Here is a 20127-nt window from a genome sequence, read left to right on the forward strand (position 1 = left end):
GTTCAGGCTGGAGTGCCATGGCTTGGGTTGGCTGACTTTTTCCCTCTTGTCCTTCAGTCTGGAGTGCAATGGCTTGGCTTGGCCAGCTTTTTTGCTATCCTCCTTCAAGCTAGAGTGCAATGGCTTGGCTTGGCTTGATTTTTTGCTCTTGTCCTTCAGACTGGAGTGCAATGGCCTGGGATGCCTGGCTTTTTTGCTCTTATCCTTCAGGATGGAGTGCAGTGGTTTCGCTTGGCTGGCTTTTTTTCTCTTGTCCTTCATGCTGGACTGCAATGGCTTGGCTTGGCTGGCTTTTTTGCTGTTGTCCTTCAGGCTGGATTGCAATGGCTTGGCTGGATTCACTTCGGTTTTTTGTACTTCTCCTTCAGGCTGCAGTGCTATGGCTTGGCTTGGCTGGCTTTTTTGTTCTTGTTCTTCAGGCTGGAGTGCAATGGATTCGCTTGGCTTGCTTTTTCTCTTGTCCTTCAGGCTGGAGTGTAATGGGTTGGCTTAGTGCAGTGACTTGGCTTGGCTGTCTTTTTTGTTCTTATCCTTCATGCTGGAGTGCAATAGTTTGGCTTGGCTTCCTTTTTTCTCTTCTCCTTCAGGCTGGAGTGCAATGACTTCGCTTGCCTGGCTTTGTTGCTCTTGTCCTTCAGGCTGGAGTGCAATGGCTTGGCGTGGCTGGCTTTTTTCCTCTTGTCATTCAGTCTGGATTGCAATGGCTTGGCTTGGCTGGCTTTTTTCCTCTTGTCCATCAGCCTGGAGTGCAGTGTCTTGCCTTGGGTGGCTTTTTTGCTCTTGGCTTTCAGGCTAGAGTCCAAGGCCTTGGCTTTGTGCCACCGCTTGGTATGCCTGCCTTTTTTGCTCTTGTCCTTCAGCCTGGAGTGCAATGGCTTTGCTTCGCTGGCTTTTTTGCTCTTGTCCTTCAGGCTGGAGTGCAATGGCTTAGCTGGGTTGTCTTGGCTTTTTTCCTCTTGTCCTTCAGTCTGGAGTGCAATGGCTTGCCTTGGCTGACTTTTTTGCTCTTGTCCTTCAGGCTGGAGTGCAATGGCTTGGTATGGTGCTGTGGCTTGGCGTGACTGGCTGTTTTCCTCTTGTCCTTAAGGCTGGAGTGCAATAGCTTGGCTTGGCTGGCTTTTTCGCTCTTGTCCTTCAGGCTGGAGTGCAATGGCTTGGCTTTGCTAGCATTTTTGCTCTTGTCCTTCAGGCTGGAGTGCAATGGCTTCACTTGGTGCAACGGCTTGGCTTGGCTGGCTTTTTTGCTCTTGTCCTTCAGGCTGGAGTGCAATGGCTTGGCTTGGTGCAATGGCTTGGCTTAGCTGGCTTTTTTACTCTTGTCCTCCAGTCTGTAGTGCAATGGCTTGGCTTTGCTCGCTTTTATGCTCTTGTCCTTCAGGCTAGAGTGCCATGGCTTGGCTTGGCTGGCTTTTTTGCTCTTTTCCCTCAGCCTGGAGTGCAACAGCTTGACTTGGCTGCCTTTTATGCTCTTGTCCTTCAGGCTGGAATGCAGTGGCTTGGCTTGGTGCAATGGCCTGGCTTGGCTGTCCCTTTTGTCCTTGTCCTGCTGACCTCCGGTGATCCACCCACCTTGGCCTCCCAAAGTGCTGGGATTACAGGCACGAGCCACCATGCCCAGCCATAATTCCTTGCAAGGCAGCCTTTGATCCAACCCCCAAAAGAAAACCCTCAGTCAACAGCATCTCAAAACTCAAAAGCCTCTTTATTACTTATCCATTACTTCTATTAGATTTCTTCATTAAGTTTTAAAAATATATTATTGGAATGGATGAAGTAGTATCTATCTATTAATTTGGAAAACCAGCTGGTATCCAAAGTAAAGCCAACAGTCTCAGCAGCTCTTAGATTCTGTAGCCGTAGTATTGAGAAATTGCCATATCTTTTTCCCTTTGGATGAAGAACTGCAGTTTTCCCAAAGAGGTGTATTTGGCAGCATTCTCACGCTCTTGCTGAGCCTTCCTCTTCATGGCCTCACGCTCTGGCCTCTGCTCTTTTGTGATGGGCGTTGACACTACTGGCCCAGAAATGTTGGGTGTCCTCCACGGCCTGGGTTGTAAGCTGAAGTCCTGGATTGGTAATTCATTTTGAGGCTTGGGCAGTGACTGGAGATTGGTCACAGCAGTGGAAACACGCTCCCGCTGGAGAGAAGACCAAGATGATGTTTTGTAGGGCACTGGCCTAGAAGCAGCAGACTGAGAGGCAGTAGGAGGCTGGTTAGAGTCGGCTGAACCGCGTTGGGTTGCATTGGTTGAAATTGGCTGAGCTGGTCTGGCAGGACCTGTCAAAGATATGTTGGTAGAAGCCGGTTGGGATGAACTGCCTGCAGTCGACTGAGCTGAGTTAGTAGAACCAGGTGGAGCAGGGCAAGCCACAGCAGGCCTACATGAGGCCGGAGGGTGTGGCTGCCGAGAAACAGGTCGAGCTTGAGGTTTGTCCAGGGTTGGAAAGGGCAAAGGTACCAACGTGACCTTTCCAGGTGGTGGCAACTCATGCTGGGATGGAGATGTACACTCTTTTTCAGCACCATCCAGTTTCTGGGCCTTGACTTGAGTTTCCTCCGGGCCTTTCGTCTCACGTCGGGTATCCCGCCATGGTTTGAGAGCTGAGAATGGCCGGGTGTTCTGGGTGTTGCTTGAGCTTCCCAGAGTCCGGGAGGAAGAGAATCCAGTTTTCTTGTCGGTCTTTTTCCCCAGTGCATGGAAAACTTGCACAGACTCTAGCATGTGCATGGCTAGGGAGCTTCGTGGCTTTTTGATGGTTTCTTGGCTAAGCTCAGCCTGAATTTTCTTCCTCTTCATATTGGGAATGGTTTGCTTCTCTTCTGCCTTGACTTTGGTCCCTGACTGCTTACTGTCCTCAGATTTCCTGGAGTTGTTCTCTCTGCTCCTTTTGGCCTTCTCCTGCCCAGGCCTCTTAGTTGCGCTGCTCCTGCTGGATGCGGCTTTGTGAGGCTTGTTGCTAGAATACTTGCCCTTGTTCACAGAACCGCCGTCACTGGTGGTAGCACCGCAAGCAGTCACTTCTCCCTCTGCTAGGCTCTCTGGGTTCTTTGGCTGGATTTTGGCCTTGGGAGCACCCTGGATAGGCTCAGCAGCTTTATTTATCTTCCAGACTTGATCAGAGTGACCCTTTATGACACTTGACTTTTCCTGCACCTGACCTACCCTGATGGCACTGGGATCTCTGGGTTTCTTTGCGCAGGGGCTTTTGAGTTGGTCAAGATCTTGTAAGGAACTGAAGATCGAGGGGAGGTGAGTATTCTTCACCAATGCAGTGACGTCTGCAAAATCACTGCTAGACTCAATCCCATTTTGAAGTATCCCTTGGCCCTCAAGACTCAAGCTGTTCTTTCTCAGATTGGTGTTTTTGGAACCAGGCTGCTCCTCTTGGCCAAGAGGATCGATGCAGGACAGAAGCTGGTGAATATCAGGGATTTCTAAAGGAAGCAGTGGAGGATCTTGATTTTCTTTTGGGAACTGGTAGGCATCTAGAGGCATTGACAGGTTGTTTTTAATCTCATCCAAATTCTTATTCTCGGTTCTGTACTGGCTTGGAGCTGGAGACGGCATCAAGAGATTAGTTGGACTCTGGACTGGAGCTATCATTGAAATGTCCCCAAGCTGTGGTGATGGATTACTCCCAAGTAATAACTGGGTGTTTCTGTTACTGCAGGCCTTGGAGAAATCTGAAGTTTGTGCCAGAGAAAATGCCTGGCTTGGAGATTGCAATCCCAGGGAAGTGTCCATCCCCAGGGAAGTTTCCGTCACTACAAAGGAATCAAGAAAGAAGTCAATCCTTGGTAAGTGAGATGCTCCCCCTACACACCAATGCAGCAATCGGATACCTTTCTAACATGGGCCGGGCATTTCTACTAGCTCTTCTTCAGGACCGTGGACAAGACCCTGCATTAGGGGATAGGCAATGACTTTTCTCTTACCGGTTATCATTTGGCATGATTGTTTCTTGGCTTTTGCTTTCTTTGAATTTCATAGGGTTGTTGTAAGCCAAATAAAAAGTGAAAGTGATTTTTAAATAGGAGATGTTTTATAAAGCCTCACCTTCTCATATAGGGTAACCCTTTATATCATGCACTAGGGGAGAGAGTGGAGCCCTTCCTCATGAAATATATAAGCAAGCACAGATTCTGAGCCTGTTTGTTTTGGAGAGGGTCTCTGAGCAGAAGGTCTTAAATCCTATTGTAAGTTAAGGAAAATCAGAAGGTCACTGCCAAGATAAGACTTCTGAAGTGCCTTCCAAAGAGACTAAAGTAATACATTAAGGAAGGAAGTTACGGCGTCTGATGCAGGGGAACTGATCAGCCAGGGCACTAAAAAGTGTGGTATCTCTCGCGACTCTCTTAAAGGTGGCATAGATGGCCATTATAGTGTTCCACTTTCCCGCTCAGAAGGTGTTCTTAGATAGAGTCTGAAAATGGAGAGCAATGCCCAAGAATAGTGGTTAAAGTCTCAGGACTTAAATTCTGCCTATCCTTGGACTTACCACTCAGCTATAAATTTGACCCTCCCTTTCAATGCTGCATTTATTCTTCTCCTTTCTTGTTGTTTGTACTCACCTTGAAAACTGCTTTCTGTGATGGGTTGAGCAGACACAGAGTGATACATCGCAGAAGTGGAGACTGTTGGTAGAACAATTGTGGGCTGAACCTCCTTTAGCACCATCACCATTTCTGGTTGTTGGGCAGAGGCCCTATTTCCTGTAGTTGACACAGAGCCATGGGATTGCAGCCAGGGGCCAAGTTCTCCAGATAGTTGAGGCCCCAGTATGCCTGAATTATAGTAATAGACCTGGCTGCTTCCTTTCTGGTAGGGAAGTGACAGGCTATGGCCCTGCTGATTTGGAATTTGAGATTTTATCCCCTGAACAAGGCTGCCAGATAGTGTTGGATACAGAGAGACCATAATATTGGCATCTGAAGTTTTATGCTGGGCTGTCATAGGCATAGAAGAGACAGCTGTGTTCTGGTCAATGACAGTCACAGTGAAGTCCCTGAGTGAGGATGACTTCTTTGCTGTGCTCGCTGTAATGTCCCACTCAAAAACACCTGGGTAAGGGGCAGCGGAAGTAGAGCTGTGGGTCTGGCCACTAACCCCAGACAACATAGCTGTCCTAGAATGTTGGCAAAGGTAGGCACTGCCCGTGAGTGGCTGGAAAGAGGTGCCAGAGGCTGATGGCAGTAGCCATGCTGAGCCAACAGCTGGAACAGAGGCTCTGGAGAAGTTGGAGATGCTTCCTGTTAAGGAAACCTCACTGCTCACCACAGGAAGAGAGAGCTGCAGATAATTTGCTCTTCCACGTAAAGAAGTATTTTGGAAATCTCCTGCAGGAAAGAAGAGAGAGATGAACAAACTAGTGAGATTGAGAAAATTTCACCTTATTTGAAGAACAGCATTATCTTAAGGTCGTTGCAATCAGGAAGCCTCTAATACCGATACTCACTGAGATACCAAAAGCCAAACACTTGATGATGGCCATGAGTGCTGAAGCAGTTTGTTCTGATGAACTTCCTTTGTGTCCAATATGGGCACAGATGTGCAGAAGACCCAAGAGGTCTGGGTTCGTGCATTATTTCCTAGGCTAGAAGCAACCTTCTCCCTTCCCTATCTTTCCCTTGAATCTGGGTGAGTATTGACTCCTAACTATTTTCTGGAATTGGAGCATTTTAGAACTGGGAGGTCCTTAGAAAGGGACCTTATTTCATGAGTAACTGAGGCTGAGAGAGGTCAGATTGACCTGTTTAAGTTTTACCATTATGTTAATATCATTACCGTGACTTCCTTGCTAGGACTCTTTTCTCTGAGCACAGACCAGAAACCAGGAGAAATAGAACTTTTCATATGGCAGTTTGGGCCTACTAGAATACAGTACAGCTATCAGTTTTATAATCCTTACTGTCACATTTTGCTTCTACAGGTCGTGTGACATTTCCTAGCATTTACCTTTAAGCCAGGCCATTGGTAAATCAGAAGCGTCGTTCTTTGCCCTCTTCAAGCCTGGCCTTTTATCCTAAGTCAAAATCCTACCTAATAGTTTGAGGAGAAATGGTTTTGTGTGTGTGTGTTTGTTTGTTTCTTTTTTGACGGAGTCTTACTCTGTCACCCAGGTTGGAGTGCAGTGGCTTGACCTCAGCTCACTGCAACCTCTGCCTCCTGGGCTCAAGCAATTCTCGTGCCTCAGCCTCCCGAGGAACTGGGATTATAGACGCGCACCACTGCACATGGCTGAGTTTTTGTATTTTTAATAGAGACAGGGCTTCATTCTGTTTGCCAGGCTGGTCTCGAACTCCTGACATCAAGTGATCTGCCCGCCTTGGCCTCCCAGAGTACTGGGATTATGAGGTGAGCCACCGTGTTCGGCCTGGAAGCATCATTTCTAAAACATATTTCTAAAATGTTTATATTAAAAACCGTCAAGTGTCATCTATGTTGAAAAGGGCAACAGAAAAAAAACCACTGAATGTGACTTCTGATAAGCTGCTTTTCCTAGGGATACTCTATTCTAGCCTGTTTCCTTCGTAGTTTCTTGATCTAAGCGTTTGCTAAAACCAACTTCATTTTGCCCTATTCGGAATAGATTTCACTCTGTTGTCTTTGTGCTTTTCTTCTAAAATTTAAAATACCTTATTTTCTCTTGAAATCATCGTGTCATTCTCCAGAGCATATCCCAAGGCTAAGTGTAGGGGACCTGGTCCTTCTGCTTTCATTTAAAATCCCAAATTCCTACCCTAGAATATCTGCCTCCTTATAACCCAGTACTCTTCATTTTCTCTTTCCATCTAGTTCAGAGAGGAATCTCCAGAGCATGACTATTACTTTTGTTTGTTTGTTTGTTTGAGACAGGGTCTCGCCTTGTCACACAGGCTGAAGACCAGTGGTGTGAACATGGCTCACTGCAGATTCAATCTCCTGGGCTCAAAACAGTCAACTGACCCTCCCACCTCGGCCTCCTGAGTACCTGGCGTGCCCCCACACCTGGCCGATTTTTAAAAAATATTTGTAGAGCTGGAGTCTTGCAGTGTTGCCCAGACTGGTCTCGAATTCCTAGGCTGAAGCGATTCTTCCATCTCGGCCTCCCAAAGCACTGAGATTACAGGCGGGAGCTACCATGCCCAGCTGAATATTAAAAACATCACTACACATCACTAAATAGAAAATAGAAAAGTTGAAGTATTAGTGAGGGAGATGTCCTCCCAAAGCGCTGAGATTACAGGTGTGAGCCACTGTGCCTGGCTGAGTATTTCAAACATCACTAAATTTAAAATAGTGAAGTTGAAATATCAGTGGAGGGAGACTGTTAGACATGAACCACCACAGGATGTGTTGCTAGTTTTCTACGCCACTTAGGTTTTCTCTTGGTTTCTGTTGAAACAAACACCCTCAAAAGTGTCTGATTTCATTTTCTATACATGTGCCCTTTAAGACTCAGCATTAGAAAAGAAAGGGGCAAGAGGGAATAACCAATCTATTATCCTAATGTAACAGATGAGGAAACAGATTTTGTGAGAGAATAAAAGAGTCCTCTAAAGTCACGCAGCTAGTCAATGTCAAAGCCAAAACTGAAACGAGGTCTCTAGATTTCTACTTGAATACTTTCCCTGTTATTCCAAGCTGTTTGGGACTATAGGGGTAAAGAAATCTAAAGTTAGGGGAAAGAAGTCGAATGAAAAACTGTCAAGAAATTTTCTGTCTTTACCTGACATGGTCAGAGAAGAAGAAACATCAACTGTAGATACAGGGGATGAAGAGACGATCCTAGTGGATGTCTGGGTGGCTGAAGCCAAGGAGTGCGTGTGTCCGGTACGAAGGCTACCGGTCACACTGGTCACTGGCCAGCTGCGATGCTACAAATTGATAGGCTACCCCAAGATTCTACCAGGTGGTGATAGGCTTGCTGAGAGAATGATGTCATGAAGCAGGCAGTTGGAAGGTGTGTGATAGCCAAAAGGGAGGCCAGATACCCGAGAAGATGGGATTGGCTGGCAGAGGTGGTAGGAAAGCTGAAACAGTCCTAAGTGGCTGAGTTCCAGGGAGGTGAAGTCCTGCAAGATCATCTCAGTGTTTCTTATACGTGTGCACTAACATCATTGACTACTTTTTACATTTTATATGCCATATTTCATAGCATATAATACTACACCTGTATAATTGTATAGTACATGCACATTATCCCCGCAGAGAAAGGGATGGGACATCTATGCTGAGCAATTACAGTTGTTGTAAAAGCATTTCAGTGAATCTGATTAATGAATTGACTGCTGCTTTTAAGGGCCAAAGGAAGAGATTAAAGAGCCCTGTTTTGTACCTTGGCTGAAGAGCTAAGTTCGTTGACTGCCCCTTGTAGGAAATGATGTGGTCCCAAGCTCCTCTCTTAATTTCTTCTCCTTGAATCCTGCCTTCCTTGGGCTGGCCCAGGCTGGGCCAGGTTGGACTTGGATCTCCCTTCTGCTCTTCTTTTTTCCCCTTGATTTTAGGCATTGTTTCTGGGCCAAGCCTTGTTCTCGCATTTTCACACTCATGGATGTGACTTCCTGTCACCTTCCAGAGCAGGGGTCTTTTCAGTGTCCTGACGATTGGAAAACGGACTCTGCTCATGAGAAGCAGACACCAGAGAGGTAGAAGACAAGGCTGACTGCAGACCTTCCCTTTTCTAGCCTTTGGCCACAATTCTTTTGGCCATAGTTTGCTACCTCTGGCTCCTTGGGCCACACAGACATCTTGCCATCTTGCCCTTCTATACGTGAGAGGCATTCAAGGTACTTTCTTTTTTTTTTTTTTTTTTTTTTTTTTTGAGACAGAGTTTCGCTCTTGATACCCAGGCTGGAGTGCAATGGCGCGATCTCGGCTCACCGCAACCTCCGCCTCCTGGGTTCAGGCAATTCTCCTGCCTCAGCCTCCTGAGTAGCTGGGATTACAGGCATGCGCCACCATGCCCAGCTAATTTTTTGTATTAGTAGAGACGGGGTTTCACCATGTTGACCAGGATGGTCTCGATCTCCTGACCTCGTGATCCACCCGCCTCGGCCTCCCAAAGTGCTGGGATTACAGGCTTGAGCCACCGCGCCCGGCCCTCAAGGTACTTTCTTTCTTCTCACGTAAAAGGATCCAGTGTGGCAGTTACTTACAGCCTCCTCTCCATTGCCAACTGCCACTATGGAACCTTGGGCCTTTAGAATTCCCTGTCGGCCATGCTTGGGTACATGGGCCAGGCAAAATGAAGAGTTGAATTTAGTGGAGAATAGGAAGGAGGCAAGGTGAGGGTACAGGAACAAAGAGATTTCTGTGGATTTTTTGGTTTCCGTGAGGAACAATTACACACACTTATTTTGTATTAACCGAACAGACAATTCATAATTTTTTACGTAGCTAGATAGTCCAGAAACTTGCATGACTTTTGTACACTGAAGAAAATAATCATATTTTTCCATTTTGTTTTATGTCCTATTGCCTCATTTATATCATTCATTAGTATGTCTATGGAATGTAGATTGCCTTTATCTTATTATTTTTATTTATTTATTTATTTTTGAGACAGCGTTTCACGCTTGTCTCCCAGGCTGGAGTGCAGTGGCACGATCTCAGCTCACTGGAACCTGCACCTCCTGGGTTCAAGCGATTTTCCTGCCTCAGCCTCTTGAGTAGCTGAGATTACAGGTGCCCGCCAGCATGCCCGACTAATTTTGGTATTTTTAGTAGAGATAAGGTTTCACCCTGTTGGCTCCTGACCTCAGGTGATCTTCCCACCTCAGCCTCCCAAAGTGCTGGGACTATAGGCGTGAGCCACCATGCCCGACCTGTAGATTGCTTTTAAATGCCCTGGTTTATCTACGTGTTTTCTCCTTGTCATATTTTTAAGGAATACAATGTTGCAAGACATACTGCATGTTTTCCTCATAATGGTTGTTTCTTTTGAGACATCATGAACTATCTTGGCCTGATAGATTTTGTGGAGGAAATCAAGGAGGGGTCTGTGACAAAGGCACTGTTGTGAGTTGTGCTGTGTGCTCAAAGAAAGAAAGAGATGCCTGGATTGCCATGGCTTGTCTTGGCTTGTCTTGGCTTGTCTTGGCTTTCCACGGCTTGTCTTGTCTTGGCTTGGCTTGCCATGGCTTATCTTGTCTTGTCTTCTCTTGCCATGGCTTGTCTTGGCTTGTCTTGGCTTGTCTCGGCTTGCCATGGCTTGTCTTGTCTAGACTTGGCTTGCCTTGGCTTGCCATGGCTTGTCTTGTCGTGGCTTGCCTTACCATGGCTTGGCTTGTCTTGGCTTGGGATGCCATGGCTTGTCTTCTCTTGGCTAGGCTTGCCATGGCTTGGCGTGGCTTGGCTTGGCTTGCCGTGGCTTATCTAGGCTTGGCTTGGCTTGCCTTGACTTGGCTTGCCATGGCTTGTCTTAGCTTCGCTTCTCTTGGAAGAGCTTGGATTGGCTTGGCTTGCCATGGCTTGTCTTCTCTTGGCTTGGCTTGGCTTGGGTTGTCTTGTCTTGGCTTGGCTTGGCTTGGCTTGGCTTGGCTTGATGTGGCGTGCGATGGCTTGTCTTGCCTTGGCTTGGCTTGCAAGGGCTTGGCTTGGCTTGCCTTGCCATGGCTTGGCTTGGCTTGGCTTGCCATAGCTTGGCTTGGCTTGGCTTGCAAGGGCTTGGCTTGCCATCCCTTGGCTTGTCTTAGAGTGCAAGGGCTTGGCTTGCAAGTGCTTGGCTATGCTTGGGTTGCAAGGGCTTGGCTTGGCTTGGTTTACAATAGCTTGACTTGAAAGGGCTTGGCTTGACTTGGCTTGCAATGGCTTGGCGTGGCTTGGCTTGACATTGCTTGGCTGGCTTTATTGCTCTTGTTCTTCAGGCTGGAGCGCAATGGCTTCGCTTCGCTGGCTTTTTTGTTCTTGTCCTTCAGGCTGGAGTGCAATGGCTTGGCTCGGCTGGGTTTTTTGCTATTGTCCTTCAGGCTGGAGTGCAATGGCTTGGCTTGGCTGGCTTTTTTACTCTTGTCCTTCAAGCTGAAGTTCAATGGCTTGGCTTGGCTGGCTTTTTTGGTCTTGTCCTTCAGGCTGGAGTGCAATGGCTTGCCTTGCCTGACTTTTCTGGTCTTGTCCTTCAGGCTGGAGTGTAATGGCTTGGCTTGGCTGGCATTTTTGCTTTTGTCCTTCAGGCTAGATTTCAATGGCTTGGCTTGGCTCATTTTTTCTCTTATCCTTCTGGCTGGTGTGCAATGGCTTAGCTTGGTCTGCTTTTTTGCTGTTGTCCTTAAGGCTGGAGTGCAATGGCTTGGCTTGGCTGGCCTTTTTGCTATTCTCCTTCAGGCTGGGGTGTAATGGCTTGACTTGGCTTGGCTTGGCTTTTTTGCTCTTTTCCTTCAGGCTGGATTGCAATGGCTTGACTTGGCTCGCTTTTTTGCTCTTGTCCTTCAGGCTGGAGTGCAATGGATTGCCTGGGTGCAATGTCTTGGCTTGGCTGGCTTTTTTGCTCTTCTCCTTCAGGCTGAAGTGCAATGGCTTCGCTTGGGTAGCTTTTTTGTTCTTGTCTTTCAGGCTGGATTGCAATGGCTTGGCTTGGTGCAATGGCTTGGCTTGCCTGGTTTTCAGTTCTTGTCCTTCAGGCTGCAGTGCAATGGCTTGGCTTGGCAGCCTATTTTCCTCTTGGCCTTCAAGGTGGAGTGCAATGGCTTGGCTTGGCTGGCTCTTTTGCTCTAGACTTTCAGGCAGGAATGCAATGATTTGGCTGCCTGGCTTTTTTGCTCTTCTCCTTCAGGCTGGAGTGCAATGGCTTGGATTGGTGCAATGGCTTGGCTTGGTTCGCTCCTTCACTCTTGTCCTTCAGGCTGAAGTGCAATGGCTTGACTTGGCTGGCTTTTTTTTTCTTGTCCTTCAGGCTGGAGTGCAATGGCTTGTCTTGGCTGGCTTTTTTGTTCTTGTCCTTCAGGCTGGAGTGCAATGGCTTGTCTTGGCTGGCTTTTTTGTTCTTGTCCTTCAGGCTGGAGTGCAATGGCTTAGCTTTGTGCAAAGGCTTGGCTTGGCTGGCTGTTTTGGTCTTGTCCTTCAGGCTGGACTGCAATGGATTGGCTTGGTGCAATGGCTTGGCTTGGCTGGCTTTTTTGCTCTTGTCCTTCAGCCTGGAGTGCAATGGCTTGTCTTGGCTGGCTTTTTTGTTCTTGTCCTTCAGGCTGGAGTGCAATGGATTGGCTTGGCTCTCTTTTTTGCTTTTGTCCTTCAGGCTGGAGTGCAAGGGCTTGGCATGGATTGCTTTTTTGCTCTTTTCCTTCAGGCTGGAGTTCAGTGGCGGGGCTTGGCTTGGCATGGCTTTTTTGTTCTTGTCCTTCAGACTGGAGTACAATCGCGTGGCTAGGCTTGAATTGGCTTTCTTCTCTAGTCCTTCAGGCTGGAGTGCAATGGCTTGGCTGCCTTGACTGGGTTTTTCACTCTTGTGCTTCAGGCTCGAGTGGAATGTCTTGGCCTGGCTTCCTTTTTTGCTCTTGTCCTTCAGTCTGAAGTTCAATGGGTTTACTTGGCTCACTTTTTTGCTCTTGTCCTTTAGGCTAGAGTACAATGGCTTGGCTGACTTGACTTGGCTTTTTTGCTATTGTCCTTCAGGCTGGAGTGCAATGGCTTGACTTGGTTGGCTTTTTTGCCCTTGTCCTTCAGGCTGGAGTACAATGGCTTCGCGTGGCTGCCTTTTTTGCTCTTGTCCTTCAGGCTGCAGTGCAATGGCTTGGCTTGGCTGGTTTTTTGCTCTTGTCCTTCAGGCTGGAGTGCAATGGCTTGGCTTGACTGGCTTTTTTGCTCTTGTCCTTCAGGCTGGAGTGCAATGGCTTGGCTTGGCTGGTTTTTCTGCTCTTGTCCTTCAGGCTGGAGTGCAATGGCTTGGCTTGCATGACTTTTTTGCTCTTGTTCTTCAGGCTGGAGTGCAATGGCTTGACCTGGTGTAATAACGTGGCTTGGCTGGCTTTTTTGCTCTTGTCCTTCAGGCTGGAGTGCAATGGCTTGGCTTCTCTTACTTTTTTGCTCTTGTCCTTCAGGTTGGAATGCAATGGCTTGGCTTGGCTGGTTTTTTGCTCTTGTCCTTAGGCTGGAGTGCAATGGCTTGGCTTGACTGGATTTTTTGCTCTTGTCCTTCATGCTGGAGTACAATGGCTTGGCTTGTTGCAGTAACTTGGCTTGGCTGTCTTTTTCGTTCTTTTCCTTCAGGATGGAGTGCAATGACTTGACTTATCTTGCTATTTTGCTCTTGTTTTTCAGGCTAGACTGCAATGTCTTTGCTTGGCTGGTTTTCTGCTCTTCTCCTTCAGGCTGGAGTGTAATTGCTTGGATTGACTGGCTTTTTTGCTCTTGTCCTTCAGGCTGGAGTACAATGGCTTGGCTTGGTGCAATGGCTTGGCTTGGCTACGTTTTTTGCTCTTGTCTTTCCGACTAGAGTGCAATGGCTTGGCTGGCTTGGCTTGGCTTTTTTGCTATTGTCCTTCAGGCTGGAATGCAATGGCTTGACTTGGTTGGCTTTTTTGCTCTTGTCCTTCAGGCTGGAGTCCAATGGATTGGCTGGCTTGGTTGTCTTTTTCACTCTTGTCCTTCAGGGTGGCGTGCAATCGCTTGGCTTGGCTGGCTTTTTATTCTTGTGCTTCAGGCTAGAGTGCAATGTCTTGGCATGGCTGGCTTTTCTGCTCTTGTGCTTCAGGCTGGAGTGCAATGGCTTTGCTTTGCTGGCTTTTTTACTCTTGTCCTTCAGGCTGCAGTGCAATTCCTTTGCTTCGTGCAATGGCTTCACTTGACTGGCTTTCTTGGTCTTGTCCTTCAGCCTGGAGTGCAATGGCTTGGCGTGTCTGGGGTTTTGGTCTTGTCCTTCAGACTGGAGTGCAATGGCTTGACTTGGCTTGTTTTTTGCTCTTGTCCTTCAGGCTGGAGTGCAATGGCTTCGCTTGGCTGTCTTGTTTCCTCTTGTCCTTCAGGCTGGAGTGCAATGGCTTAGCTTGGTGTAATGGATTGGCTTGGTTGGCTTTTTTGCTCTTGTCCCTCAAGCTGGAGTACAACGGCTTGGCTTTGTTGGTTTTTTTGCTCTTGTCCTTCAGGCTGGAGTGCAATGGCATGGCGTGGCTGGCTTTTGTGCTCTTGTTCTTCAGGCTGGAGTGCAATGGCTTAGCTTGGTGCAATGGCTTGGCTTGGCTGGCTTTTTTGCTCTTGTCCTTCAGCCTGGAGTTTAACGGCTTGGCTTGGTGCGATGGCTTGGCGTGGCTGGCTTTTTCGCTCTTGTCCTTCAGGCTGGAGTGCAATGGCTTGGCTTGACTGGATTTTTCGCTCTTGTTCTTCAGGCTGGAGTGCAATGGCTTGACTTGGTGCAGTAACTTGGCTTCCCTGGCTTTTTCGCTCTTTTCCTTCAGGCTGGAGTGCAATGACTTGGCTTGGCTCGTTTTTTGCTCTTGTCTTTCAGGCTAGAGTGCAATGGCTTGGCTTGGCTCGTTTTTTGCTCTTGTCTTTCAGGCTGGAGTGCAGTGGCTTGGCTTGGCTGGCCTTTTTGCTCTTCTCCTTCAGGCTGGGGTGTAATGCCTTGACTTGGCTTCGCTTGGCTTTTTTGCTCTTGTCCTTCAGGCTGGAGTGCGATGGCTTGGCTTGGCTTCCTTTTTGCTCTTGTCCTTCAGGCGGGAGTGCAGTGGCTAAGCTTGGTGCAATAACTTGGCTTGGCTAGCTTTTTCGCTCTTTTCCTTCAGGCTGGAGTGCAATGACTTGGCATGGTTTGCTTTTCTGCTCTTCTCCTTCAGGCTAGAGTGCAATGGCTTGGCTTGGCTCGTTTTTTGCTCTTGTCTTTCAGGCTGGAGTGCAATGCCTTGGCTTGACTGGCCTTTTTGCTCTTGTCGTTCAGGCTGGAGTGCAATGGCATGGCTTGGCTGGCTTTTTTGCTCTTGTCCTTCAGTGTGGAGTGCAATGGTTTGTCTTGGCTGGCTGTTTTGCTCTTGTCCTTCAGGATAGATTGCAATGCATAGCCTTTCCTGGCTTTTTTGCTCTTGTCCTTCAGGCTGGAGTGCAATGGCTTTGCTGGCTTGGCTTGGGTTTTTTGCTCTAGTCCTTCAGGCTTGAGTGCATTGGCTTGGCTTGGCTGGCTTTTTTGGTCTTGTCCTTCAGGCTGGAGTGCAATGGCTTGTCTTGACTGGCTTTTTTGCACTTGTCCTTCAGTCTGGAGTCCACTGACTTGGCTTGGCTGTCATTTTTGCTCTTGTCCTTCAGTCTGGAGTGCAATGACTTGGCATGGCTGGTTTTTTTGCTCTTGTCCTTCAGGCTGGAGTGCAATGGCATGGCTTGGCTGGCTTTTTTGCTTTGTCCTTCACGCTGGAGTGCAATGGCTTGCCTTCGCTGGCTTTTTTGCTCTTGTTCTTCAGGCTGCAGTGCCGTGGGTTGGCTTGGTGCAATAACATGGCTTGGCTGGCTTTTTCCCTCTTGTCGTTCAGGCTGGTGTGCAACGGTTTGGCTTCTCTTGCTTTTTTGCTCTTGTCCTTCAGGCTGGAGTTCAACGGCTTGACATGGCTGGTTGTTTGCTCTTGTTCTTCAGGCTGGAAGGCAATGGCTTGGCTTGACTGGATTTTTTGTTCTTGTCCTTCAGGCTGGAGTGCAATGGCTTGGCTTGTCTGGCTTTTTTGCTCTTGTCCTTCAGCCTGGAGTGCAATGGCTTGGCATGGCGGGCTTTCTTGCTCTTGTCCTTCAGGCTGGATTGCAATGGCGTGGCTTGCCGTGGCTTGGTTTTTTTTGCTGTTGTCCTTCAGGCTGGAGTGCAATGGCTTGGCTTGGCTGGCTGTTTTGCTCTTGTCCTTCAGGGCAGAGTGCAATGGCTTGGCTTACCTGGCTTTTTGCTTTTGTCCTTCAGGCTGGAGTGCAATGATCTGGCTGTCTTGGCTTGGCTTTTTTGCTCTTGTCCTTCAGGCTGGAGTGCAATGGCTTGGCTGGCTTTGCTTGGCTTTTTTGCTCTTGTCCTTTAGGCTGGAGTGCATTGGCTTGGCTTCGCTTGCTTTTTTACTCTTGTTCTTCAGGCTGGAGTGCAATGGCTTGGCTTGGTGCAGTAACTTGGCTTGGCTGGCTTTTTCACTGTTTTCCTTCAGGCTGGAGTGCAATGACTTGACTTGGCTGGCTTTTTTGCTCTTGTCCTTCAGGCTAGAGTGCAATGGCTTGGCTTGGCTCGTTTTTTGCTCTTGTCTTTCAGGCTGGAGTTCAATGCCTTGGCTTGACTTGCCTTTTTGCCCTTGTCCTTCAGGCTGTAGTGCAATGGCATGGCTATGCTGGCTTTTTTGCTCTTCTCCTTCAGGCTGGAATGCAATGGCTTGGCTTGGCTGGCCTTTTTGCTATTCTCCTTCAGGCTGGGGTGTAATGGCTTGACTTGGCTTGGCTTCGCTTTTTTGCTCTTGTCCTACAGGCTGGATTGCAATGGCTTGACTTGGCTCGCTTTTTTGCTCTTGTCCTTCAGGATAGAGTGCAATGCATACCCTTTCCTGGCTTTGTTGCTCTTGTCCTTCAGGCTGGAGTGCAATGGCTTGGCTGGCTTTGCTTGGCTGTTTTGCTGTTGTCCTTCAGGCTAGAGTGCAATGGCTTGGCTTGGCTTGCTTTTTGCTCTTGTCCTTCAGGCGGGAGTTCAGTGGCCTGGCTTGGTGCAATAACTTGGCTTGGCTAGCTTTTTCGCTCTGGTCCTTCAGGCTGGAGTGCAATGGCTTGGCTTGACTGGATTTTTTGCTCTTGTTCTTCAGGCTGGAGTGCAATGGCTTGACTTGGTGCAGTAACTTGGCTTGGCTGGCTTTTTCGCTCTTGTTCTTCAGGACAGAGTGCAATGGCTTGGCTTACCTGGGTTTTTGCTCTTGTCCTTCAGGCTGGAGTGCAATGGTCTGGCTGTCTTGGCTGGGCTTTTTTCCTCTTGTACTTCAGGCTGGAGTGCAAGGGCTTGGCTGGCTTTGCTTGGCTTTTTTGCTCTTGTCCTTTAGGCCGGAGTGCAATGCCTTGGCTTGGCTGGCTGTTTTGCTCTTGTTCTTCACGCTGGAATGCAATGGCTTGGCTTGGTGCAGTAACTTGGCTTGGCTGGTTTTTTCACTGTTTTCCTTCAGGCTGGAGTGCAATGACTTGACTTGGCTGGGTTTTTTGCTCTTGTCCTTCAGGCTAGAGTGCAATTGCTTGGCTTGGCTCATTTTTTGCTCTTGTCTTTCAGGCTGGAGTGCAATGCCTTGGCTTGACTGGCCTTTTTGCCCTTGTCCTACAGGCTGGAGTGCAATGGCATGGCTAGGCTGGCTTTTTTGCTGTTGTCCTTCAGGCTGCAGTGCAGTGGCTTGGCTTGGCTGGCCTTTTTGCTCTTCTCCTTCAGGCTGGGGTGTAATGGCTTGACTTAGCCTGGCTTGGCTTTTTTGCTCTTGTCCTTCAGGCTGGAGTGCAATGGCTTGGCTTGTCTTGATTTTTGCTCTTGTCCTTCAGCCGGGAGTGCAGTGGCTAGGCTTGGTGCAATAACTTGACTTGGCTAGCTTTTTCGCTTTTGTCCTTCAGGCTGGAGTGCAATGGCTTGGCTTGACTGGATTTTTTGCTCTTGTTCTTCAGCCTGGAGTGCAATGGCTTGGCTTGGTGCAGTAACTGGGCTTGGCTGGCTTTTTCGCTCTTTTCCTTCAGGCTGGAGTGCAATGGCGTGGCTTGACTTGCTTTTTTGCTCTTGTCCTTCAGGCTAGAGTGCAATGGCTTGGCTTGGCTCGTTTTTTGCTCTTGTCTTTCAGGCTGGAGTGCAATGCCTTGGCTTGGCTGGCCTTTTTGCTCTTGTCCTTCAGTCTGGAGTCCAATGACTTGGCTTGGCTGGCATTTTTGCTCTTGTCCTTCAGTCTGGAGTCCAATGACTTGGCTTGGCTGGTTTTTTTGCTCTTGTCTATCAGGCTGGATTGCAATGGCGTGGCTTGGCTTGACGTGGCTTTTTTGCTCCTGTTCTTCAGGCTGGAGTGCAATGGCTTGGCTGGATTGGCTTGGCGTTTTTGTTGTTGCCCTTCAGGCTGGAGTGCAATGGCTTGGCTTGGCTGGCTTTTTTGCTCTTGTCCTTCAGGCTGGAGTGCAATGGCTTGGCCTGGCTGGCTTTTTTGCTCTTGTCCTTCAGACTGGAGTGCAATGGCTTGTCTTGACTGGATTTTTCGCTCTTGTTCTTCAGGCTGGAGTGCAATGGCTTGACTTGGTGCAGTAACTTGGCTTGGCTGGCTTTTTCCCTCTTGTCGTTCAGGACAGAGTGCAATGGCTTGGCTTACCTGGCTTTTTGCTCTTGTCTTTCAGGCTGCAGTGCAATGGTCTGGCTGTCTTGGCTTGGCTTTTTTCCTCTTGTCCTTCAGGCTGGAGTGCAATGGCTTGGCTTGGCTGGCTTTTTTGCTCTTGTCCTTCAGGGCAGAGTGCAATGGCTTGGCTTGGCTCATTTTTTTCTCTTGTCCATCAGGCTGGAGTGCAACGGTCTGGCTGTCTTGGCTTGGCTGTTTTGCTCTTGTCCTTCAGGCTGGAGTGCAATGGCTTGGCTGGCTTGGCTTGGCTTTTTTGCTCTTGTCCTTTAGGCTGGAGTGCAATGGCTTGGCTTCGCTTGCTTTTTTACTCTTGTTCTTCAGGCTGGAGTGCAATGGCTTGGCTTGGTGCAGTAACTTGGCTTGCTTGGCTTTTTCACTGTTTTCCTTCAGGCTGGAGTGCAATGACTTGACTTGGCTGGCTTTTTTGCTCTTGTCCTTCAGGCTAGAGTGCAATGGCTTGGCTTGGCTCGTTTTTTGCTCTTGTCTTTCAGGCTGGAGTGCAATGCCTTGCCTTGACTGGCCATTTTGCCTTTGTCCTTCAGGCTGGAGTGCAATGGCATGGCTAGGCTGGCTTTTTTGCTCTTCTCCTTCAGGCTGGAGTGCAATGGCTTGGCTTGGCTGGCCTTTTTGCTATTCTCCTTCAGGCTGGGGTGTAATGGCTTGACTTGGCTTGGCTTGGCTTTTTTGCTCTTGTCCTTCAGGCTGGATTGCAATGGCTTGGCTTGGCTGGCCTTTTTGCTATTCTCCTTCAGGCTGGGGTGTAATGGCTTGACTTGACTTGGCTCGCTTTTTTGCTCTTGTCCTTCAGGATAGAGTGCAATGCATAGCCTTTCCTGGCTTTGTTGCTCTTGTCCTTCAGGCTGGAGTGCAATGGCTTGGCTGGCTTTGCTTGGCTTTTTTGCTGTTGTCCTTCAGGCTGGAGTGCAATGGCTTTGCTTGGCTTGCTTTTTGCTCTTGTCCTTCAGGCGGGAGTGCAGTGGCTTGGCTTGGTGCAATAACTTGGCTTGGCTAGCTTTTTCGCCCTGGTCCTTCAGGCTGGAGTGAAATGGCTTGTCTTGACTGGATTTTTCGCTCTTGTTCTTCAGGCTGGAGTGCAATGGCTTGACTTGGTGCAGTAACTTGGCTTGACTGGCTTTTTCGCTCTTTTCCTTCAGGCTGGAGTGCAATGACTTGGCTTGGCTTGCTTTTATGCTCTTGTCCTTCAGGCTAGAGTGCAATGGCTTGGCTTGGCTCCTTTTTTGCTCTTGTCTTTCAGGCTGGAGTGCAGTGGCTTGGCTTGGCTGGCTGTTTTGCTCTTGTCCTTCAGGATAGAGTGCAATGCATAGCCTTTCCTGGCTTTTTTGCTCTTGTCCTTCAGGCTGGAGTGCAATGGCTTTGCTGGCTTGGCTTGGGATTTTTGCTCTAGTCCTTCAGGCTTGAGTGCATTGCCTTGGCTTGGCTGGCTTTTTTGCTCTTGTCCTTCAGGCTGGAGTGCAATGGCGTGGCTTGGCTGACTTTTTTGCTCTCGTCCTTCAGACTGGAGTGCAATGGCGTGGCTTGGCTGGCTTTTTTGCTCTTGTCCGTCAGGCTAGAGTGCAATGGCTTGGCTTGGCTTGTTTTTTGCTCTTGTCTTTCAGGCTGGAGTGCAATGCCTTGGCTTGACTTGCCTTTTTGCTCTTGTCCTTCAGGCTGGAGTGCAATGGCATGGCTTGGCTGGCTTTTTTGCTCTTGTCCTTCAGGCTGGAGTGCAATGGTTTGTCTTGGCTGGCTGTTTTGCTCTCGTCCTTCAGGATAGAGTGCAATGCATAGCCTTTCCTGGCTTTTTTGCTCTTGTCCTTCAGGCTGGAGTGCAATGGCTTTGCTGGCTTGGCTTGGGTTTTTTGCTCTAGTCC

At 48.5% G+C, this 20127-nt stretch overlaps 1 protein-coding gene across 1 annotated transcript; it reads right to left on the reverse strand.

Moving 5' to 3' along the window:
- Positions 1 to 1841: 1841 nt before the first annotated feature.
- Positions 1842 to 8731, reverse strand: LOC135272930 (uncharacterized protein C2orf78-like). The gene is made up of 4 exons (XM_064371650.1): positions 8705 to 8731; positions 7711 to 7858; positions 4574 to 5338; positions 1842 to 3766 (listed from the first exon to the last, which is right to left on the reverse strand). Exons 1-4 carry the CDS (start codon positions 8729 to 8731, stop codon positions 1842 to 1844), a joined length of 2865 nt encoding a protein of 954 aa, XP_064227720.1.
- Positions 8732 to 20127: the final 11396 nt, after the last annotated feature.

Source organism: Aotus nancymaae, unplaced genomic scaffold (genome assembly GCF_030222135.1).
Source record: "Aotus nancymaae isolate 86718 unplaced genomic scaffold, 86718_ANA_hifiasm-v0.15.2.pri h1tg000155l, whole genome shotgun sequence".
NCBI lineage: Eukaryota > Metazoa > Chordata > Mammalia > Primates > Aotidae > Aotus > Aotus nancymaae.

Coding starts and splice junctions, on each gene's coding strand:
- LOC135272930 (XM_064371650.1), bottom strand. CDS start 8,731: ATGTCTGTGTGGCCCAAGGAGCCAGAG. Junction 7,859..8,704: donor TGTGGCCCAAGGAGCCAGAG/GTAGCAAACTAT, acceptor ATCAATTTGTAG/CATCGCAGCTGGCCAGTGAC. Junction 5,339..7,710: donor TTCTTCTCTGACCATGTCAG/GTAAAGACAGAA, acceptor TCTTTCCTGCAG/GAGATTTCCAAAATACTTCT.